We start from the raw sequence: 25,239 nt of genomic DNA on the forward strand, positions 1-25,239 counted from the left end.
AGGCAGGAGAATGGTGTGAGCCTGGGAGTTGGAGCTTGCAGTGAGCTGAGATTGTGCCACTGCACTCCAGCCTGGGCAACAGAGCGAGACTGTCTCAAAAAAAAAAGGAATTGTGGGAGAACAAGACAGGTTTTGAGAATGCCAGGAGACTTGAGGCAGAAGCACATGACTGAGGCTGGAGAGATGGGAGGGACCAGAATGCTAGGTAGGTGCCTTGTTGCAGAGAAGTAGGTCCAGAGTCCAACCCTCACTTTGAAGCCAGCAGGGGTCTTCAAGTAGAGAAGTGGTATTATTGCTTTACAAGTTTGTGGGCTCAGGCAGCTGGGAGGAGGAGGCTGTAAGAGGAACAATCTCTGGCCTTGTTAGGAGACCTGTTCAGGTGAGTAGAGGCCCCATACCTTGACCTTGGGCACTGGCAGTGGGAGTGGCACTGGTATAGAGGAGGTGATTCTGGGAGAATACTGGAAATTGCCAGGGCTTATGAGTCTAGCAGACCTAGGTTTAAACCTTGGTTATGCTATACACTAGTTTGTGAGATTTCAATCCTGTGTGCCTTAGTTTCCTGACAAATACAATCATGACTTTTATCTCATAGGCTGTGGGCAAACATTGAGTGAGCACTTCCTAGGGCCAGATGCATTTCTAAGACTTTGGCATGTAGTAGCTCTCTTAGTCTTTCTGTCCTTTGAAGTACCCAGTGAAGTAGGTACTATGATCATCACGATTTAATATGTAAAGAAAATGCTGGCCAGGCGCAGTAGCCCACACTTGTAATCTCAGCACTTTGGGAGGCCAAGGTGAGAGGATCACTTGAGCCCAGGAGTTTGAGACCAGTCTGGGCAGTGACCCCTGTCTCTACAAAAAAAATAAAACAAAATTAGCTGGGTGTGGTGGTGCACACCTGTGATTACTCCTAGCTACTTAGGAGGCTGAGGTGGAAGGATCGTTTGAGCCTGGGAGATTGAGGCTGCAGTGAGCTGTGATTGTGCCACTGCACTCCAGCCTGGGCGACAGAAACCTTGTGTCTGAAAAAAAAGTGATATTTGAAGAGATTGTATAACTTGCCCAAGGTCACGTTTCTTTTGTTTGAGGGAACCGCGATTCAGAGTGATACTGACCCACACTCTTAGCTACTCTGCTTAAAATGCCAGTGATAGTAACTAACTGGGAAGGGGGAAGGAACAGCCCTTTGAAGAGGTGACAGCTGAGCTGAGACCTGATGTGTGAGAATACACCAGGCATCTTGTGAAGTGCAAGCATAGAGCCTGGCTGGGGAGAAGATTTCTGGGTCTGAGGAGAGATGGGAGGTCAGTGTGCCTGCAGCAGAGTGAGCCAAGGAGAGAGAAGTGGGGAACGAGGGAACAGAGGATGAGGGGGAAGTGCACGTATATCTGGCAGGACCTTGGGGGCCAGGGTAAGGGCTGAAGTTTTATTCCAAGAGGAGTAGAAAGCCATTGGAGAATTTTAAACAGGGGAATGATGTGATCTGGTGGGGAATTTTAAAGAATCCCTCTGGCAGCCTTGTGGAAAGGTTTGTAGACTACTTAGGGGACTTCTTCCAGAGTTCATTGAAAGGGTGCTGGTGGCAGGCCTAATAGTGGCAGCCATGGCAGTGGAGAGAAGTGGATGGAGATTTTAGGGTAGAATTTAACTGGGTCTGCTAGTGGCCTGAATGTGATGAGGGACAAGAGAGTTGGACATGACACTTGGACTTTTAGTTTGAGCTGTTGGGGGATGAATAGTGTTATTTAACCAAAATGGGGAAGGTTGTTGGGTGAGGAGCAGAGAGGGGTCAAGAGTGAAGTTTTGGACATGCTTGTTCTGTTTGAAATGTATATAAGACATCTAGATGGTAATGTCTAGTAGGCAGCCTGGTACGTGAAACTAGACAGAGCTTGGGAGCAGTCTGGGCTGGAGATGGAAACGTGTGAGTGGCATGTAGAAGTTTGGCACGCGTGGGAAAAGGGAGACGCACAGGGTACTGGGCGTGTTAAATGCTTTGCAATGCCATTCAGGTTTTCTTGTTACTGAACAAGTCCTCAAAATGGAGATAGCAACACCAAAGTAAATACATTCACCACAGTTTGGGGTATGGTTTCTAGCAGAGGGACTTCATTCTGCATGTGACGGAAGTTTCCATATACATGTGCTCAAGTGTCCTTGTGCTTAAACCTAATCCTCCCTAGTATGCTGGCCTGGGGTCTCCAAAGTACATGATGGCCTAGATGTGGGTGCTGGCCTACTCGCTAATTGGAACATAGGGGTGACCTAAATCCTGAGAAAGATTTAGGGCTTACACAACAATAAAATCCATTCTTTCAAATTAGTTTAGAATCCATTAATTCGAGTACAATTTTTAAACTTTATGTTCAAGTACATAATTAATGGCCTAAGTTGTATATTACAAGTGTATTTTGTAAACTTTTTAATTGAATAATGAACTCATTTTTATTAATTTGATATTTTTATTTTCTGTAGTAAATCACGCTTTTCACAGCATTTGAGCGAGATCCCTATTTTAATTTGCAGATGGGTTGATTGTGAATTTATGCTTTAAAATATTTAGGAACATACATACTGTCTCTCACACACACATCATTTCATTTCTTTCTGTTGCCACAACATTCCACACTCTATTCCTGTTGCTAAGGCCCCTGGAATGTCCCAGTGCAGAAAAAGAATATAGAATTCCTTTTTTTTTTTTTTTTCTGAAGAAGACATTTTATTTAAATTATTTTGTGTCCTCTAGTTTACTTCCAAATATGGATATCAGAAAGTATTTACAAAGCTAAAATTAAAGTTGCTTTACGTTTTCATAAAAGGAACTCAATTTCTTTTTCTTTTTCTTTTTCTCACTCTTTCACCCAGGCTGGAGTGCAGTGGCACAGTCTTGGCTCATGGCAACCTCCACCTCCCAGGTTCAAGTGATTCTCCTGCCTCAGCCTCCCGAGTAGCTGTGGTTACAGGCGCCTGCCACCACACCCAGCTAATTTTTGTAATTTTAGTAGAGACAGGGTTTACTATGTTGGCCAGGCTGGTCTCGAACTCCTGACCTCGGGTAACCCGCCTTCCTCAGCCTCCCAAAGTGCTGGAATTACAGGCATGAGCCACCACGCCTGGCCCAGGGAGCTCAGTTTCACAGGGTAGAATGAACTAGGTTTAAGTATACCATGTTTCTTTCCGCAGAGTGGATGTGTGTGTGCATGCTTTTTAGAGAGATTCAGTGTGCTCATGAGAAATTAAGAACCGAGTTTTCCGGTCACACAAACCAGAGTCCTGGTTATGCTGCTTTCTTGCTGAATGATACTAAATAAGTTTGTTTCTCCATAAGTAAAATGGGGATTATTTTGTAGGGTTATTGTTAGAAATAAATGGGAAAAACCATGTAAGAACTGCTTGGCATAGGGCCTGGCACATAGTAGGCTCTCAGTAAATGTCAGCTGGTTATCATTATAGTCATCATCAGTTGCAATTGATCTTAAGTTATTGAGGAGACAGAAATTTTTACAGAAGTATAGATTCTTGGTTCCTTACAGGATAATCCCTACCTTTTTAGTTTTACTAGTCGTAAGTCTCAGAAAAGGATCAAAGGAACCAGGGCAAAAAAGAATAATTTTGTACATGATAAACATCATGTGACAGATTGAATCCTTATTATTTGAAAGGATCAGTTTAGGTTTTTATTTCTCTTAATTGCTTTATTTTTAAAGGGGTAGAGGGTTAGTCCACAGAAGAATCTGGTATCTGGCAATGTGATCTATTTTCAGCAACATTGCTTTACATTCAGAACTGAGGGAAATCACAGAGACCACCAGCAGCACGTTGCAGAGACCTAAAACTAAACTAAGACTGTTTATTTAATACTGTTTTAACTGCTCTCTAATAATAAAACTAATTGAGTTAATTTAATTAATAAAATTGTTCATTTGATATCTATCTCACACTTTTCAGTTGTAAATTATGAATGTTATACCAGTTCTGTAATTTAGATGTATCAGAGGCATTTAGCACAGAAGCATATGGAACTTACGGTAAACGACTTTAAATTTTATTTTTCAGAACGAAATGTCAAGAAACTGTAATCTTGGAAAATGACTTATTACATGTATATCATTGCATAGATATAACCTTTCCCCTTCTCCCACATGTACTATATTTAACTCAATGTGGGCAGGCTTTCAAGGAAAATAGCATATTGTTTGGCTCTTATTTTTTATTAAATAAGCATAGTCACAGAAGTCTGTAGTCTACTGGAAGCTTCTTATCTAATCAGTTTATACCGTCAATGATGGTCAGCCTTGACATTCCAATTTATTGACATTGGAATCTGGAAGGAATCTCTAGATATCATTATTCCTCTAGTCTTCGAGAGGTAAGAAATCCAAGCTACATTATAAGTCAGAATGGAATTCCAGCTGTTGACCTTAGACAAAGTACTTTACCCCTCTGTGAGTCAGTTTTCTCTTCTGTAGAGGGGGGATATAATGGTGTCTACCTAGGTAGTTGTGAGGATAAAATGAAATAATAGCATGTAGAAACTACTCGGTGCTGCAAGTACATCCCCAAATCGTGCTGGACTCTAGTATATTTCAGATTATAGCTAGCTATCTGTGCAATTCAGTATAATAGAAACTGTTTAAGAAAATTCAAGCCGTAGCCATGTGTGGATACTAGATCAGTAATTTGATATTTTAGAGATTATCATCACTTGACATCTCCTTAAGGAATTTTCTTCTCCCTTTAAAACCACCAGGATCTCCCGGGCTGGAGACAGTGTGAAATGAAATCTTCATAGGAAAGAAAGTAGATGCTTATCAGCTTTTTGGATCTTCCCCCTTGTCCTTTAAACTTGGTATTTGATCTACTAAAACATTTGCTTAAATTGAAGTGTGCTAATTATCCATTCATTGCAGATATTCTAAATAGTGAATATAGTGTAAAATGCTGTTGAAAATCCACTGATTTTGAAATATTTAAAAAGTTAGATTCTGGATCTGAACTTTTAGCTCTGTTCCCCAAACTGTTTTTCATAATTAATTGAATGATTGAGATGTTTTAGTTAACCATATTTACCATATATCAAGTTACTTTCAGTTTTCATGTATATGCAGATAGTTTAGTTTTACTTTTGCATTTAATTAAGTTGCTATCTTACTGTTAAAACAAACAAACAGCTCATATCCTTCCCTATTTTGGTAACCAAACTGATTAATGTGTGAAATGCTGTTTGTACTAAAGTTCATTCTGCCTTTCTGGTGGCATTAGTATGTAAGCAAAAGGACTAGAGGTTGCTATGACTTGGAAAAAATATATGAAAATAATTTTCTTTATATGACATGCTAGCAAACCAGCAATTTTACTCCTCTGTCTCTGCTCCCTTTCTTAATTGTTCCATAGAACTCAGGAACCAGAGAGCTGGAATCGAATGCACAGTTAAACAAATAAAAGCATTAGATGGTACAGCCTTGTGAACTAAGCAGTTTATATGGTTGCAGATTCTTTCCCTTAACTCTTGATAGAGTTCATCTCATGTTTCTTTATTGTGCAAGTGTATTCATTGTTTGCATTTTTAAAGATTGTCTGTTTCATCTCATCATAATTATTTTTGGTACACTTTAACCCTTTTTAAAGTGTGTTTGTAAGCCTGGTTTGATTTCTTTCTGTTTAATAGTGGTGGTCTACCACATCAGTTCATTTGTCCTGGTACGCTTTACAATAAGGCAACTCCTTTAGAAAGTATTGTTTCCCAAAATGGTTTTATATCAGTCAGAACCAGATGAGTGAGTGATGCTCTGTTTCTGTGTTGCAGACATGCCAATATTTGGTTTCTGTCCAGCCCATGATGATTTCTACTTGGTGGTGTGTAACGACTGTAATCAGGTTGTCAAACCACAGGCATTTCAATCACATTATGGTAAGTGCTTAACCACTTAAAAAATTGTTAATAGAAGGTAAAAGGTAAAGCAAGATTAAACTAAGGAACAGTGATGGCATGCATAGAGCATCATGTCCTTCCCCCACCAGGAAGTAGACTTTTTAATTTACTCAATGGGTTAATAACTATCAGATGTTGGGTATTTTTAAATTTTTATTAAAAGTGATAGGAATTTTTTTGGCTTTTATCGAAATTAGAGAAAGTATAGTTTATAAAATCTCTCTTAAAATGTTGCATCAGTATAATTACAAGTGTGTTTCCTTCTGGAGCCCCTGGTTGTCAATTCAGTGGATTTTAAAATTATTTACACTCACAATATGGATGCATGGGCTTTTTTTTTTCTTTTTTTTTTTAAGGAAATGTGATTTTGAAACTTCTCTGTTCAATAGTTCTAAATATTGGGTGTTAATTGTTGAAGAGTCCAAATACAGTTAGTTGGCGTTGTCATAATGCCTTTAAAGTGTTTAAGATAAGATTCTGATTCTAAAACTTGGTTTTCTGCCCTGTTTGGCTCAATAGCAAATCATAAGTATTTGAATACCTACCTTGTTTCAGGCATTGAGTATGTAGTATGATTCTTACCGCCACAGAGATTACAGTCTAATTGGAGAGGCAGGCAAAACTAACTAGATACACTTTAAAAATAACTATAGGTTTTTTCCTCATTGCTCTTACTGCTACAAATGCAAGCTTGCGATAGAGTAACACTGGGGTTCTTCTATAGATAGAGTGTTTAAAGAAAGCATCTTAGGAGGTGACACTGGAGCTGAGTCCTAAGTGATGAGAAGGAGCAACTCAGGCAGCAGTCTAGAATAAGAGCGTTTGATGCAGAGGGAACAGCCAGCACACAGACCTGAAGAAGGCCTGTGTGGCTCAAGAGTATTTAGTATTTAGAGAAGGGAGGTAGAAACTGGAGGAATCCAGCATTATAAGCAGGAACCTGATATTCATAGGCCAGGCTAAGAAGCAGCTTGAGAGCACTGGAGGATTTATGTAAGAGAGTAACACAGTCCTATTTCGGTGATTGATTTGCTGAGAATAAATTCTGGGAGAAGGGCAGAAGTAGGGGGAATAGTTCAGAGGCTAGAGGTAACACTGGACTGAGAGTAAGATCTGGCAGTAGAGCTAGGAAGGCTGCATAGCTTTGAGATGCGTTTTTGTTGTTGTTGTTGTTGTTGTTTTTTTGAGATGGCGTCTCACTCTTATCGCCCACATTGGAGTACAGTGGTGAGATCTTGGCTCACTGCAACCTCCGCCTCCCAGATTCAAGCAATTCCCTTACCTCAGTCTCCCTTGTAGCTGGGACTACAGGCAACCGCCACCACGCCCAGCTAATTTTTGTATTTTTAGTAGAGATAGGGTTTCATCATGTTGGCCAGGCTGGTCTCGAACTCCTGACCTCAAGTGATCCGCCCACCTCTGCCTCCCAACGTGCTAGGATTAGAGGCGTGAGCTACTTCGCTCAGCCAAGAAACATTTTAAAGTTAGAATTTACAGATCTTGCTGTTGAGACTACTGTTGTTGGGTTAAGAATCACACCATCATAAGCAACATTCCACCATTTTTTTCAAGGAATAAATCCTTTATTTAACCATAAAAAGATTCTTTGAGTTCCTGCTTCTAGGAGAAGCCCTAGGGTAGGCACTAGAGTGGGTACAGAGGTGGATAAGATGTCATTTCCCTGCTTCTGACTTGTGGACAATACAGACAATATTTTGGAAAAATCACTTGTAATCCACTAAAGATGGGAGGTGTTTTACTGGGGATAGGCAGAGCTGCCGCATATGGCTGCACAGTTTGTGCACTGAACAACCGTATTTTGTGGCCCCAGGTTGGCAACAAGGTTGACGTGAGCAAGCACAGGAGCAGGAAATTCCAGGCTCTCTGGGATGTGCTGCACGAGTCACCATTGGCCAGAACTGATGTACCCACCTGTGGATGAGTGGAGTGCAAAGGCAGGCTGGGGCTAGCTCATAGGGCCTCAATGCCAATCGGAGTTCCCTGCTCTGGACGTGTTGGTGAGGACCTGTTGCAGATTTTTTAGAACCAGAGTGATGTGACTTAGTGGTGCCCCAGAGAATTGATGGGTAGAGTGGATTCCTTAGGTAGAAAGAAGACCTGCTCTAGGAGCATTTACTCATTGGTTACAGCATATTTATATGAAGTTTATTTTTTTTTTAATCTTCTCATTTCCCTCTTAGAATATCAGTGTATGGGTAGGAAAAAGTGTCTTTTTTTTTTTTTTTTTTTTTTTTGAGATGGAATCTCGCTCTGTCACCCGAGCTGGAGTGCAGTGGCGCGATCTCGGCTCACTACAACCTCTGCCTCCTGGGTTCAAGCAATTCTTCTGCCTCAGCCTCCTGAGTAGCTGGGATTACAGGTTCATGCCACTATGCCCGGCTAATTTTTGTATTTTTATTAGAAATGGGGTTTCACCATGTTGGCCAGACTGGTCTGGAACTCCTGACCTCAAGTGATTTGCCCACCTCGCCTTCCCAAAGTACAGGGAATATAGGCATGAGCCACCAAGCCCGGCCAGGAAAGTATCTTAAAATCACATTTTTCTGCCTTTCTCCTTTCCTGCCTTTCAGTCCCTAGCACGGTATCTCCTAATAAGATGCTTGTTGAATGAGGGTTGGTGGTAACTTCAAACATGTAAATGGGAAAGTGTGAATTCAAGATTCGTATACTCCAAGGTGTCCTGTGGCTTGGCAGGAGATGTGACTGACAGAGCCACTAGGTAGGAGGTCTGAGGTCCCTCTAGTGACAAGGGAAATATTAAAGATAGGAGAGTTCCTGGCAGAAAGATGAGGGCCAAGTGCTCTGAGAGAGGGATTCTGCTGGGAAATGTGAAAGGAATGTCCTCTTTGAATCAGCAGTGGAGGAGGTGGCTGCTGGTGGAATCGATAAGAGGTTTAGTGGTGGATGGGGGTTTGGGAGAGTAACTGCGTGAAGTAGAAGGAGGCATCATGTGGCCCTGGAGTGACACCCCACTTACTTGGAGGGAAGGAGAGGTGGGCAGGGTTCCCAGGACCAACAACCTTTCCCAGTGCTGCCACAGTCTCTTCTATCTTTTGGGGACAACGGTTGTGACAGGAAAGATTATTTTTGGAACATTTTCTTTTTTGTTGAAATTTTTAGAAAGCCAGTTGTTGCATTATCGTTTTCCACAGTTAACAAAAACAGTTTTCAAATTCAGAATCTTTCAGAGTGACTGTTGTAGTCTATTTACCGCCAAAAGAGGGATGGTTCTTTCTTTCAGTGATATTGGTGAAAATGTGTCGGCAGTCTTCTGTGAATTCATGTATTGCTGATATCCATCTGTGACTTTAATGAACAAATGAATAGTTCCTACAAACTCCAGCAGGCAGTTCCGTTAAAACCACTGCTACCAGGACAAGAAAACATGCTACAGTGGCAGCAAGTCTTGTAAAATCAGTCAATGTTGGTGGTAAAATTATTCTGAATTGGTGAGCAGCTTATTAGAGTAGTTAAGAAGCCCTGTACTTTTTTGCTAGCCAAGCTGCAGTTTTAGGAGTTAACAATTAACCAGGATTTCCATTTGAGCAATGATGGTGAATGATCTTGCTGCCGTTTTGGCATTTCCAGTTTTTCAGTCTGATTGTTCTCATACCATAGTTTGCTTTCTTGGAAACTACATAGTAATACCATGATTTCTTGATGTTGTTTTAATGTTTTAAAATACTCCAGTGTGCCTCATATTTCTCTTCAGTTACTTAGTATTTTTAAGAGTAAGGTGTGAAACCCCATCTCTACTAAAAATACAAAAAATAAGCCGGGCGTGGTAGTGTGCGCTCCCACTTGGGAGGCTGAGGCAGGAGAATGGCGTGAACCCTGAAGGTGGAGCTTGAAACCCTGAAGGTGAGCCCAGATCACGCCACTGCACTCGAGCCTGGGTGACAGAGCGAGACTCCGTCTCAAGAAAAAAAAAAAAAAAAAGAGTAAGGTGTTTCTTACTGCTAATTTCAGATTTAAAAATATAATTCGAATCAGTGGATCCCAAACCTGCTGTGCATCTGAATCAAAGAGGAGCTTTCTAAGTGAGCAGCTTCCCAAGGCCCACTCCAGATGCTCTGAATGGGAATTTCCAGGGATAGAACCCAGGAATCTGCGTTCTAAACAGCTCCCTGGGCTGATTCTGACACACTGGCTGGCTGGGATGCATTGCTTTCACAGATGCAGATACAGTCCACTCTGGTGGAGCTGCTGCTTGGTACATACAGTGGCAGACATATAGTGACTGACAGAGATTGGTGCTCAGAGATGAGTTGAGCCAACCAGAATGGCAGGAAGGGAGGACCCTACTTTTTAAACTATGTGTATTGTGTGCTGCAGATGTCACATTAATTGCCAAAAAACTGAGTAGGAGGCAGCGTTGAGATGGTGACGTTCCTAAGGTCAGAAGCCCCATTCTTTTGAGGTGGGAATCTTAAGTTCTTCAGTTAGTTTAGCGATAAGTGTGTTGGTCCTGTACTGGCTACTGAATAGCATAAACTGTGTACTACTACTTACATGCGTTTACTCTGGATCTGAATGGTGGGATTAGCACAGGGTTAGCAGATGACTTGTGGGGTGCTTTTGAGGCTGTATACTGAGAGCTTCCCAGGGATTGCTATTTTGTGCTCTGCAGCTTCACTGAGTTTGCTTATGAAGAATACCTTAATGTTTCTCTTTTATGCAGACACAGGGGTGATCTTACCTAGGAGAAATAGATGAATGATGTTTATTCAGCTTGGACAAGTACCACATTTAGAATCTCTGTGATTAATTGAAACCCTACTCAGATGTTGGCTGTTGAAGTATTTGCTTCAGATTAGTTAGGCTGATCCACTTGTTCACCTTTGGGCTCAGCTTGAGTCTGAGCAGGTTGGAGCAGCCACCTTTTCCCAACCTTAATCAAGTGCTGGCTTTATCATCTGCTGACTTAATTCCACCTAGTATTTTTCTTTAAATCAGACCACTTTTATTTAAATAAATCAATTTACAAGGAAAATCTTAGTAGAACAATAAAGGGGGAAACTAGTGTTGTCTGCTATAAGAAATAGTAAATGTGAAAATGAATGCTGTGAAAAGAAGATTATTTAATTTTATGTTGATGCTTTTGCCAGTGCTGGCTCTGAGCCTGAGGCTTGCTCTCTGTTAAAATGGAGACTAGCACATTTTAGGCAAGTGTTGTCCACACAGTAGTGTGATATTATCAGGAAAATGGAAAGAGATTGGAAAGGGAGTAAGTTTTCACTTGTCATTTGATGTTATTAATATTAGAGAGTGATACCTACTCCATACTGTTGGGAAATACCAGCTCAAGTTCTTGAATTTTGTTAAATCATATGTTTAAAGAGCTATTTACTGAGGGCAGCCTTAGCCCTAGGAAATAACAGACCTTGAAAACAGAATTTTAGAATCTCATGTTGATCTGTAGAAAGACCACGTAAGACAAATACCCTTTGTCATCTATCGATGTGTTTATATATTGAGCCACTACTGATCACTGTGAATGGTATGTGAGTCTGTTGGTGAGGCTTCCGTGTAAAACATCTGCCTTTCTCTCAGACTGTTCACAAACAGAAGTGTCAAAATTTGGCTTTTTCATGACTTTATGAATGTAGTTTTAGTAGAAACACTCCTGTGATCTTACAGCTTTCTCTCCTTGCACATATTACAAATCCTGTAAAATTAACAGCTACACACATTGCTTGGACTTAATGTTCCTTGATATGCACTGAGGTGGCTTGGCTTCTTTTAGATGCTAGTATAAATTATATTTTCTAAAATACCATTTTCATCAGGATGAGCAAATTACTCATATATTCGTATGAGAACTGACTCATACTTTTTTGAGCCGAGTAATTGGTTTCAAAGGATGTTAGTACTATAAGAGAAAAATGTTAGTACTATAAGAAAAATGAATTTTTACTCTGAGATCCGATGGGCTGGCTCTGGCAAAAATGCTGCTTCTCATTGTTGACAACATTTCTCATAGTCCAGACCAGCACTTGCCGTCGTGTAATTATCTTGCATCACAAAGCAGAGGTTTTACCATTTAATACAGAACACTTCCCTCGGCTTTTGCTCTCTGATTAACTTAGACCTGGAAAGTAGCAGGTTCAGATAGTTTTTAACATGTCATTTTATTTAGCTCAAAACTGTTTTTGATAAAGAGAATTTTTTTTCTCTTAAGTATGCTAAATTTAAGTCTACTTACTATGATAACTTAATAGTACCTGGTGATTTACAGAGAATTTTTGCATGTATTATCTTATTTCCTGTTCTTAATCCACTGAATGGATTTTATGGGTAGTTTACAGATCAAACTCGTAAATTAAATTTCATTCACACAGATAGAATATACCAACCAGACCATCTTTTCTACCTAATAACATTGATTTATTTTGCATGATAAGGATGTATTGAGTTAAAAAAAAAATTCGGAGACAATATGAATCGCCTGTGTCACAAAACTATCATTAGTGACAGATGTTCTAGCTGAAGTAGAATTTTAAGTTTGCTTTGAGAAGCTGGATCAGTATTGTAAACCTGTTACCTCAGAACATTTAGTAATTCAAAGATATAATGATGGCACGTAGATAATTGATTTAGCATAGTCATTGGATTTCTCTTCTGCCTGTTCTACTTTATTTAATTCTAAATCATCGTAACTATCTAAAGCCAAACTCCTCCTCTTTTTGTATGAGACTCATAACATTTTGTAGCTTCTTTAGAGAATTGGCTGACATGTTTATTTCTGCAGTCAGTATAAAGACTGAAACTTGTTGCAGAGCAAAAAAAATTACCTCACTCTTTTGCTTGGAAGACTTGTACCAGGTCTTTCTCCAGCAGTCGGGGGATGAGCCAGGGATGGGAGCTAACCAAAACAGACACATGAAAACATGAATGATGTCAAGGTGGACATTAGTTTAACTCTGGAAGGAAATTCCAGGTTGGCCTTTTGCCCTAAACTTCTTGTCATTAAGTAACCATTTTTGGATAAAGAAAGAAAATGTTTTTTCTTTCACTTGTCATTTATTGTTATTAATATTAGAGAGTGATAGCGTGACATACAGTGTATTCATTTTTTTCTCTGCTACAAGTGAAAGAATGCTAATTAAATTTTTCAGATAACTTAAGTAGCATTAGATAAAGGTTTATTCTCTCTCAGATAATATAAATTTCTTTTTTCTTTAGTTGTATTATAAGCAGATATCTTTAAAATAAAGTTATGTCATTTGTAGGAGCAACATTTTAATTTCTAGTTATAAAATGTACTTATTTTTCCTCTTACTGATATCTGTGCTTTTATGAATGTCTGTGCCTTTGGGGCTGCTTTAGAAACGAATTAAACTAGCAATGGTATTATTCATGCATTTAACAAAATGTACTGTGTGCCTAATATATGCTAAGCATTGCCCTCCACTGAGGTAGAAAAACAGCGTCTGTGATTTCATGCACCGTATATTCCAACTTAATACAATATATTGCATTAAGGAGGAGAGAGAAAAATGAAATTGTGAAATCAGATTGTTTCAGGTAGTGATAAATGTTAGGAATAATGTGAGAGAAAATGACTGGGGCAGACTACTTTAGGTAAGGCTAGTTAAAGGAAGCCTGTCTCTGGAGTTGATGTTTAAACTCAGTGACGAAAGAGAGCCAGCCCATTTGAAGATGTAGAGGACAAGTGCTTCACATAGAGGAAATAGCAAGTGCGGAGTTCCTTAGATGGAAGTGGTCTTGGCAGAAAGGCCAGTGAGGAGGCCGAAGGACAGTGTGCAAGGAGGAAAGGGGTCCAAGTTGAAACTGGAGAAAGTGAGTCCAGGACCAGATGACACTGGGCCCTGCAAGCCATGAGAAGAATCAGGATTGGATGGTGCAGGCAATGGGAAGTCACTGGAGGATTTTGGCCAGGAAGTGTTTCGATCACATGGTTGCTGTACGGAACACAGGGGGCAAATGTGGAACCAGTGAGACCAGTTAGTGAGCTGTTTTATACTAGTTAAGGTGAGAGCTGGATCAGGAGAGAAAGCTTAGATTAGGATTGTAGCAGCAGGGGCAGAGAAGTGTGAACAGAATTAAAATCTGCATCGGAAGTATAAAGCCAGCAGGGCTTGCTGATGGACTGGGAAAGGAAGGGAGGAGGAATGACTCATGGGGTTTTTGGCTCAAGCAGCTGGATGAATTTACTTGAGCTTATGGATCGGGAGGTTGTTCTTTCAGTTTGTATATGGGCATTTATTTTTAATGAGGTGCACTGACCTGAATAAAAAGTGTTGATGTATTATATTAAGTCTTTAGGCATTTTCTAAAGATTGTAGAAGAAAATAATTATTGCAGTGATGCCAAGTTGGGGGGGGGGGTCATTTTTTCTTTTCGGTTTTTTAATGTTACTGTAATCTAGTCATATAAGCCAGGAAACAAAAGAAACTGTGTGCTCTTTCTTGGGACTTCTCGTGTATTCATTGGGTAATTGTGAAAATTTATTGACTAACAAAGACCGCTACATTTCAATTTGTTTTTAATTATTAAAATAAAATACATTGTAAAAGAAATTAAACAACCAGAGGATAAGTATGCAATCAGAATGAACAAAGCTCCTTCATCTTACTTTTCAGGGGTACAGTTTGACATGTACTCTTGGAGGGTTCCTAGAACCTGGACAAACTAATATTTACCAGTATATTTTTTCCCCCTCACATGAAAAAAAGTAGATTCAGTGTGAATTTACATTTTTTACTTAATAATCTATCTAAAATATTTTTTCATGTTAATACATATTGTTCTGCTATAGTCTTTTTAAGGACTGCCTGTTATTCCACTTTATTAATGTATTTCCACTTAACCTGACTCCTGTTGATGGACGCTTAGATCTTCAGTGTTTTGTTGCTGTATACAGTGCTCTAAGGACCGTCCTTCTTTGGGAATGTCTGTCAGTATTTCAGCATATTGATTCTCCACATGGAACCTGGTCACAGTGCCCTCCAGGTTTGTACTACTGTGATTTGATGAACTACTTCAGCAGTTCTGATATGGGTTGCCACAATAATAAGGCAGTGAAAATGTGAGTTTCTGGCAATATCTATCTTTATATATATATAAATTGTTTATAATGTATATATGTATCAAAACATTACACTATACTGTAAATATATAGAACTTTTATTTGTCATTTTACCTTAATAGAGGGAAAAACAGTTGGAAATTTTTTTTAAAAAAGGCTTAATAAAAATTAAGCAAGAAATTATTATTCTATATATATATGAATTGTTGATATTCACCAGTGTCACTCTTGACTTGCCTGCTACATGTAGAAATCATTAGCTATTATAGGATCGCCATGCTTCAGCTTTAATGGAGATATTTCAGGATATAAATCCATATTTTATTTATATTTTCTAAAAAGTACTTTTCCTGACAGTCATTTCACAAGACTAATTTGTACGTTGACTAAGATAAACACACCTGCGATTTCAACCCTAGTAAGCTGTGGTCTTACATATGACCAGAAGAGGGAGTTTTTATCACTTCTTAATGCTGTGGTACCTACTACCTGACTGGAATAATTCCTCTGATGTATCTACTAGTCCATGACTGAATAATTCCTCTGATGTATCTACTAGTTCAAGTCCATAAAACAAACTGGTTTGGGAGGGGCCCAATAGCTAAATTTACCTATTTCCCTCATCCCACATTTTGTGTGTAGAAATCCCACTCTTGAGGTTTACTTCAAAGTAATTTTATACCTTTTTATCTTGTGCATTTGAATGTTAAAAAAGAAGAAGAAAAGATAATTATTTCCATTTAAAATAAAATACAAATAGCCCCTGATCACACAATATAGAGTTCTTGGTTTGTATTCTCTTCAGGTCACAAATATACTTTGGAATGAAGTTTGTTTCATTGCCTCTTATGCTTGATATATTTTTTAAAAAAGTTGTTAGAACTTCTGTTTTGTTTTTTTGAGACAGAGTCCCACTCTCTCGCTCAGGATGGAGTGCAGTGGTGCAGTCTCGGCTCACTGCAGCCTCCACCTCCCAGGTTCAAGTGATGCTCATGCCTCAGCCTCCCGAGTAACTGGGACTACAGGCATGCGCCACCACACCCAGCTAATTTTTACATTTTTAGTAGACAGAATTTTGCCGTGTTGGCCAGGCTGGTCTTGAACTCCTGACCTCAAGTCATCTGCCTGCCTCAGCCTCCCAAAGTGCTGGGATTATAGGCGTGAACCACCATGCCTGGCCTACAACTTCTAATACTGAAGATCTGTAGTGAGCTTTAGAGAGTTAAGATGTTATTTTGCCAAAGTGGCTAATAGGCCTTTTTCTGGTTGATTCCACTGTGGTCTGTTGCACTACTTAAGTCTCAGTCTGCTTAGCCAAACAAATTAAGAGAGTGACAATAATCAAGATACACTTGTTTGATGTAATACCAGAATTTGGTATTTCTTTTTTTTTCTTCTTCTTCTTCAAGACAGATTCTCACTCTGTTGCCCAGTCTAGAGTGCAGTGGCACAATCTCGGTTCACTGTAACCCCCACCCCCCGGGCTCAAGCAATCCTTCCACCTCGGCCCTTCTAGTACCTGGGACTGCAGGCACGCACCACCACACCTACCTAATTTTTGTATTTTTTGTAGAGGCAGGGTTTCACCATGTTGCCCAGGCTGGTCTCAAACTCTTGGGCCGAAGCAATCCACCTGCCTCTGCCTCCTGAAGTGCTGGGATTACAGGTGTGAACCATCACACTTGGCCAGAATTTTGTATTTCTTTAATTTTTCTTAGCTACCTTCACAGTGCATTTTTATAACACAAATTTTTTAGACCTGTTTCTTTATAGATTTTTTGATCGGCATATGAATATATGAAATATATGCACCTATAATGTATTTTTTTATAAATACACAAATGTAATCATCTCAACTATTTTCAGTGCAGCCTTTTTCTTATTTCTTATTGGCTCTTTCAACTTACCTGCCTTCTCTAAGTAGCAGTCCGTGCTACGCTATAAATCATACATGCTTCATTCTTAGTATGTAACTTAGTATGCATCCTTGTATATTTTTCTCATCCTTCTAACTCTATCCAGGCACATAGAATCATGTATTTTATTAGTAGGGGCTTTTGGTGATAGTTTTACAAAAAAAATGGATCCTGTTATGCACACTTCTGTTCCTTTTCTACTCAACAATAGCTCATGTAAATCCATTCACAGCCCTGCATAACACTAATCCCCTCTTTTTAATGGTTGCATACTGCTCTAAAGTGTGGCTGTGCTGTAGCTTCCTCTGCCAGGCCCTCTGTGGACATTGATTTTGTTTCTTGCGTTTTGTCTGTGTAAACCAAACAGCAGTAACCACTCTGGTACATACATACTTAATTACTGGTGGTTTAGTTTCTGTGGGATAGAGTCTCAGGAAGGGATTCCTGGGTCACAAAAGATAGTTATTTGCAGTGTTAATAGCTGCTGCTGGATTGCTTTCCAAAAAGGCTATAATACTTTATATCTCTACCAGCCGCTATGAGAGTATCTCCAAAGGAGTAGGTGTTGTATTTATTTTTCTAAGCTTCCGTTTAATTTTCTAAAGCCTCTTAACAATGTTCCTTAGACACATACACACACACACATACACACGTATGATTAATTTTAATTTGAAATAAATTTCTCAAACAAGCACGAGTCTGGTAATGCTTAATAATATGAGACAAAGGGATCTTTCAAAACGAGTGATTATTTTAAAAAATATTTAAACAATTATAGGCAGTTTCCCTGGCACCTGTGGGAAGTTTTTATTCATTCTGTATGGAATTTAAGGAAGAAATCTCATTCTCTTATGCTAGGATTCCGCTATGCAAAATGTGAGGCCTCCTAAAGGATAACAATTTTGAGTGTGATTAATTGCAAGGCCAAGGAAAAACTATGGCCAGTTTTGTTTCTGATCACGCTATCCTCTTTGCAGTTGGTATGATTGGTCACCTTATAACAGTGTTCATTGCGTGTTTCAAATAATGACTGGGCTGAGGTCACGGTGTGGTTAACTCAAAGCCTGTGTAAATCAGGCCATGAAGATATATTTTATTTGCCTGCCTTACACACATGAAGTGTGCCTGAGCCCTGGAGGGCCATCGACCAAAAGATCAGCTAGAGGAAGGCTGCTGCATGGTTTTAGCCCGCAAGGTGAATTATCCCCATTTAAATTTCATCTCCCACCTCTCCTAATCCAGTGTGAGTACCTAATGAGCTCTGGATAATAACATAGCAACATTTCTAGGTGAAGCTAATCTGATTCTGGATAGCAGGCTTCCAGGCCCACAGCCGAATGAATTGCTTGGTATTTCCAAGTTTGAAAATACTTTTTTCCCCTTTCAAGTGCTCCTTGGCAGCAGGTAAGGAATGTTAAAGCTCCTGTAAGTGCCAATTAAGGCCAATTACAACTCGCCCGGCCTGCTGAGACAGTGAAGTGGAGTTAGTGGAGACTTGTATTCCTGTAAAATGGAGAACTGGCTTTCACCAGTGACAGGAACACAGTATTTCATAACTGCCAGCAGCTTGTTTGTTGACCTCCAGAGCACTGAATGACACCTCTGCTGCCTTCTCAAGGATTCAGTTGAGGAAATCCCAAGATTTGTAGGGGACTTGACTAATTTCTATGATAGAAACCTCAGTTTTTCTGTTTCTGTTTAACTCTTCTTTTCTATCATCCATCCAGTGTCTCCTTGGTTGTAATCATAATAGCTAACATTTGCTGAACGTTTAACAAGTGCTGGGCATTGCATTGCCTGCGTTATCCCAAATTTACTCCTCACCCCAGGCTTGTGGGAGGAGGCAGTATCAGTCCTTAGCTCTCCTGAGTCTCTTGCCCATGGCTGCACAGCTAGAAGTGCTCAGACTGCAGGCTGGCTGCCCCCTGAACCCAAACTTTGAGTGCTCCTCCTAGCCTCCTGCAAGTTTGCTTGTTTGCTACGAATAGGCTAATGCACAGTTCAGAACTCCCTTTGTGCACTAGAGTAAAATTGACATGTGTGCACCATCCAAACCACAGCTGATACATATAATTTTCGGGCAGTGAGGCACGGATGTTATTCTGTTAAGGTGTTATTTTAGTCTGTAGTATTTTTTTAGTCTGTAGTCTTCATTTTTTTCTTAGGGAAAAAGAAATACGACCATGCCCCCAGACCTAGACACTTACATCTGAGCCGTTGTCGGGATATTTAATATCAAATACACTTTATTTGGATAGAATATCGAGAAATGGTTTGAAGAAAATTGTGATAATGCTTTACAAGCAGAACAAAGCAGCATTTGCTTAAACATTTTATTCAGGGCATTAAGAGGGGCACATGTGAGTGTTTAAAATTTTAATCTGAGCTTTGTTCTCAGTTTCTGTGTATTTGTCTGTATTATTGGTGTACAAAATTACATTTTCCTGGCTTACACGACCATTCATTCATCCCTTTTCTGATGTAGGTCTTAAAAATAAGTTAAAATTGGTTTTTCTCTTGTTTATTTGTGAACTTAAATATAGACGTTTGTTTGTAGCATTTAAGAACATTTGCTAAAATTCACCCTGGTTTTCTACAGGGTTGCAGAACGACTTGATTCTTAGAACTGTCTTGGATTGGCTGACTCTCATAATAATATTTTTCACCACTGGTACAATCACTGTGTACGAAAGGGAATATTAGAAAGGCAAGCATTTGTGCTAGGAAGGCCAGCAAGGACTCTGGTGTTCTGTCGTACAAGTACAGTGATAGGGAAGTGAGGTTTAGCTCGAGAAAGATCTTCCTCCCCTGTTCTTTTCTGCTATTGATGGCATTAAGGAGATTCCTTGGCCACCCCTGCAGGGAGGGCAGGTGAAGTAGGATGAACAATACTAAGACCTGTGGCAATCAGGTTGTACAGCCATGGAATTTTTTTTTTTTCTAGCTTAAGAAAAGCTTCAGTGAATTAACTTAAAATTCTTATTTTCGCTTATGAGCTTTTGAAAAGATTTGGGAGATGTGTCCTCATCTTGTGCTTCTAAGGCTTGCTGATGGCTCTTCCCTTGCGTTCTTCTAGTGTCTTCTAAGGGCTACCATAGTTTTAGATTGTATGAACGTTACTGTAAGGAATCGGGGGGGAGAAAAAGTGGGTTTCAGAAAACCCCCTGGGTCTTAGTATTGTTGATATGGGTTGGGATCTGAATCCTTGTGAAAATAGGGCAGTGCAGCTACTGTTCTTTTGTTTTAGAGTCAATTTAGAATTTTGTCTAATAGAAGCCGTTTTCATGCCTCTCTCAGAACTCTTCTCCACCCCTTTCAGGCTAAATCATTTCCACATATGTAATTCATGACTTTTGCCAAATATTCTGTGTGGGGTGATAGGATTCTGTAGAAGAATCTTTTGCTGCTTCTTTTGACATTTAAAAGAGTTCGTTTTGAACTATCAGGTATCTAAGTCATTATTATCATAAAACTCAGATCACTTGGCAGTTTTTTCCATGTCACTTGTGGGGATTTTTTGTTGTTGTTGTTTTGTTTTTATTAGAGCTCTGTCACCTGGGCTGGAGTGCGGTGGCACAGTCATAGCTTACTGCCGCCTCAAACTCCTGGACTCTTGCCTCACCCTCCCAGGTAGTTGGGATTACAGGTGTGAGCCATTACACCCCATTCTGTGTCATTTGACAGTAGATTTGTTGATCAGCCAGAGAGAGGGAGCATGATAGGGATGATAGGGAAACAGGCCAGGAAGACACTATTTTCAAGGGGGCACTCAGTGAGAGAAATTCTTGGATTTAAAAGTATGAAAGCTTTAGTCAGTCCTCCAGTGATTAAACAACAAACTGGACAAACGTGGATATGAAATTATACATATTTTACAGATATGCACAGAAAGTGGGTTCAGATTTTTTGTTACTAGATTTAGGAAGGAAAAGTATGCTTAGGAATAATAAACTTTTTTTGAAAAGCTTAGCAACTATAGATAGTATAGGGGAAATAAAACCTGGAAAAATGCTGCAGGTATTTTATGGAAATGTTTAACTTTAAGACCTTTAGGTCTACTGAGATTTAAAATGTAGGTTTTTAAATAAATCATGTAAGTTTTGTAATATACCTGGTAGTAACTTTGTCAGTTTAAAGGTATTCAGAAAAAAATTCACAAAGTATAAGTAATTTGCATTTTAGCAGGTTAAGCTTACAAATTCCATCTTCCCCAGTTTTGACAAGTTGCCTTTCAAATAGAAAGATTAATTTACACCGGCCAGGACGCCTTGTATGACCATATTAGATGAAATTAGACTCCACCCCCTGTTTTCTGTTGATCTGCCAGGACCTTTGTAATTCAAGTGCTTTTTACAGTAGTAGCAAATGTTACATAAGCCCAAACATGGAGCATATTTGGAGTTGGTGGGCAGACCCAAATCATGATGCAAGCCTGCAGTAGCAAGTGTGCAATGAAGCACAACCAAATTCTGTGAATGGAAGGTAGCAAGACGCCTCTCCAAAGCAGCCCTTCTGCGCAGGAGCTGAAAGCTCCACTGGGTAAGTTTTCTGAGGCAGTTTTCAGAGGCTTGGCTTGGCTCAGGGCCCAGCTCTGGATGAGCCTGTGGACGGTGGGGTAGGTCTTTGCTAACCTTACATAGAACCAAGCAGATTTGAGAAGAGTTTATGCAGGCCTCTTTCCTCCTGGCGTTTGTCTTGCCCTGCCAGCAGGCCAGGAGGGTTCCGCTGCTCAAGTAGTGGAGGGAGGGAGCCTGCAGAACTAGGGGATCAGCGTGGGTAATCGCAGCCACAGGGATTAGCTGCTGCAAGCTGTCCACAGAAGCCATTCTGAAATGTCATTTGAGTGATCTGGCCAAAGTTCAGATGCAGACAGGAGTCGAGTTTGTTATTAACTCCAACAAAATGCTGAGGTTTGCACCAAACAGTTCCCATATCTCAAAACAGAGAGAGTATTGGTTACGTCGCTCTCTAAAAATGGAGGAACGTTGTAACACGCTTTAACTGTTTGTTTTTTATCTTACTTGTGGTAAGTGAGGTTTCATGACAGGCAGTTTGCAGTGTTTCCTGTAGAATGTGTTTGAAAGCTGTTTTGTCAGATACTTCAATTCCACAGCAAAGTTTCAAACAGAACACTGCGTCAAGAGGAAGAACAACTTCAAAATACAAACAGTAACCCTAGGAAGTCATTCAGTAACTTAAATTGAGTGTATAAAAATTTAATTATGGACTGACTGCCAGAAAAGATGATTTTTTTCAGTTGTGTTATTAAGGTAGCCAGCAGAGCTAAGCTGATTCTTCTTGGGTGGATGTGGAGGCTGTTCTCAATATTACCTTACCTGTCTCAGACCTTATGTCTTCATGCAGGAAGTGAGGTGTCAGTTGAGTTCTTTAGTTTTCAGGAGGTTCAGATTTCATGCCTTGTGTAATAATGAGCTTGACCGGATGGTTTTAATTGAGGTTGAAATTTAGCTCCCAAGTTGTAGACTTTAAATATGAAAAGATCTTAAACCTTTAATCAAATTGCTGTTGATTCTCTGTAATTGATCTTTTCTGAAAACTCTTGTCAGACAGTTTTAGGTTCGTTGTTTCTGCTTTCGTTTTTGCATGTCACTTCTGATGTTTTATTAGTTGACAGCCCTGGCGTGCAGGTGGAGCAGATACTGTTTCTCTCTAAAAAATAAATGTGTGTTGCAGACTCACTGAAAACATTGGCATTCCTGGGTAATTAATCACTCATTCCTTATTAAAAGAATGTATAATGAAGGAAGCTGTAAGGCTGTGTTCAAAATGTGAGGTTTTTCTTATTTCCATGTTCTGGTCTTCAGGTATTCTGCCCTCCCCCACCCAGAATAAGCTGATATAAAAAGGATATAAAACTCGTGGAAAATAGCAATAAGGATTGTGACTGGCTCAGTGTAGCACTTTTCAGCAGATGGTTTTGTCATTTCGTTGAACCTTGCAGAGTTGCTCTTGTTTGTTGGACTGGGAAGATGATGCTCCCTGTTGGGATTCCTACACAGAAATTTCTATTTTAAAAGACAAAACAGAAACAACACAACAAAAACCAGGCAGCTCCTCTAATTTGAGTTTTACCAGGTTCCTTTTATTCTCTTTTTGTGTTTTTGTAAAAATTGGATTGGAGTGGTTAACGGCATAGTTTTGTTTTTTTAATTGTCTTTTAGCATTTTGGTAATAGCCCATATGTTTCATTTAGGAAAACGGTGACCTAGACCAAATTGAGACTATAGAGATACTTGTGTAAAGACTGAGTGTGTTTGATGCTTGAACTACAGATAGTAAAACAAATAGGAAGGCTATCCTTATAAAGGTAAATTGCTAAAATTCTAAGGTGTTCTTTTCCCTAACAGATAGAGGATTAAATCAAAAGTAGCTAGAGACTGGTGGATTTTGGTTTTGGCTCTCTCTTTTCTTCTCACATGTATACCTGAGGTATAGAAACAGTTCAAGTGAATGATGGTGTAAGAGGAAGAAAGGGCAGTGAAATTTTACAAAATGATGTGCATCACCTAGATAGTGAGGTCAAATAAATCGGCCAGGGTGATTTATTGCTGTACTCTGTCAGCATCATTTGGGTAACACCGTGCTCTCTGAGGATAGCAGAGAGAAGTCCTTATGGCTGTTAGCAAAGTAGAAGTGTCAGCCAGCATGTCATTCATTGTGTGGTATCTGTAGTCAGAAACAGTGACAGCAAGATCACAGAGGTGGCGTAAACAGTTGGATGGTTGTGTTAATGCTCAAAAGCAACAGCATCCTTTTTCCAAAAGGTACTTTCCCTAAGTGTTGTGTGTATGCATGTGTTAGAGAGGATGATAATCCTCGGGTCAAAAGTCTGCACCTTGAACAGGGTTGCAGGAGCATAAAAAGGGCGTCCTTCAGGAACTGAACTGATGACTCAGACCACTCGGTTTTACTTAAGACAAGCTGTTTTATGAAAGACAAAAAAAGGGTGTTATACTCATAGCCAAGGTGATCAACTGTTATAACATTCTGTACCTCCTCTTTTTCCCTATCATTCCATCTTTTTCAATAAAATATTTGGATTTTTTTAAAGCCCTTTTACAAATGTTTGCAAAAAGCAACAAGTTAGGCAGGGAAGGAGTGTCCCCCAGATATTCAATAAGTTTTTCATATTTCTCACATACTTGAAAGCAGAGTTCAGAAAGAACAGTCCTCTTGGGAAGAATTCCTGGCAAGAGGATTATTTGAGGTTGCCATATTTCTGCTCCTTTCTTAGCAACATTATTTACAATCCATTCACGCCTGTCCCTTCCCCCACTGGAGTGGAGTCGTTCTCCCTTGTAATCTGCCCTTTGTGATCTGTTCTCTTTCATGCAGCCAGTGTGAATGGGTATGCTGCAGTGCGCGCTCTGCCCAGAGACGTGGAAATGCCAAGAGACCCGAATACTTTAGTGGAGCCTTTATTTCTGTCATAAAGCACTGACTTCAAGAGCTTGATAATTTGATTAGGACCTTTGGTGAAAAGTTGTTTCAAGTGGCCCAAGTGCTATAAATGACTCTCTTTTCTGCACTTTCCCCTTATGTTTTAATTTAAAAGCACCTCTGCATTAGGGGGTGGAGAGATGCATTTGGCAGAGGTAGCAGTTGGAGACTAATTTGTTAGGGCAGCCAGTGTTGAAATCATCCTTTTCAGTTAAATCTCTCTAGTGGAAATGATGCCGAGTGCTTTGTGGCAAGGACTTTTTCTTTCTCAGTGTTTTCCAGTGCCATTTGTAACCCACCTAAGCATGCTCTGGAGTTGCCTCACAGCCCCAATTTTGGGTAATTGTCCTTTGAGGCACTGCATGTCAGAGGTCAGTTCTGAATTCCCCAACTTGAGATTTGAATGTTCCAGGGACAGTCCCACCGACTTGCTTCCTTTTTTAAGCAATTAGACTACACTCAGGTCTCTCTGGAATAGTTTCATCAAGTGCCTGGGGAACATAAGGAAATTGGATCAAAGATAAAGCTGATTTAGGATTAAAAAGGACCTGTGACTACAAAGAGTGGATGGAGTAGGACCATGTTTTCTTGTCAGGCTACATGTGAGTGCTTTTAAGAAGAATAAGAAAATGTAGAGGGAAAAGTTGACAACAGTGAAAGTAGTGAGGAAATATTAAATGCTTGATGTTCATGTGTAGTCCATAGTGTGATTTTCAATGGTATGCCAAGTATTTTTTAATATTCATGAGGAAAAAAAAAAAAAAATATATATATATATATATATATATATATAAAACTCCTACATCAAATACAAAGTCATTCTTTCAGAGATATTATTGCTTAGGATAATGCTA

General features: G+C 39.7%; 1 protein-coding gene across 10 annotated transcripts in view; it reads left to right on the forward strand.

Moving 5' to 3' along the window:
- ATXN7 (ataxin 7) overlaps positions 1 to 25,239 on the forward strand; it is a 140,264-nt gene that overhangs the window by 82,630 nt on the left and 32,395 nt on the right. For all 10 annotated transcript variants that reach the window (XM_058437128.1, XM_032149427.2, XM_032149419.2 and 7 more), the window contains one exon: positions 5,810 to 5,914. In XM_058437128.1, the coding sequence (XP_058293111.1) occupies positions 5,810 to 5,914 (105 nt within the window). The remainder of the gene's footprint in view (positions 1 to 5,809; positions 5,915 to 25,239) is intronic.

Source organism: Hylobates moloch, unplaced genomic scaffold (genome assembly GCF_009828535.3).
Source record: "Hylobates moloch isolate HMO894 unplaced genomic scaffold, HMol_V3 SCAFFOLD_4, whole genome shotgun sequence".
In the NCBI taxonomy this organism is placed as follows: domain Eukaryota; kingdom Metazoa; phylum Chordata; class Mammalia; order Primates; family Hylobatidae; genus Hylobates; species Hylobates moloch.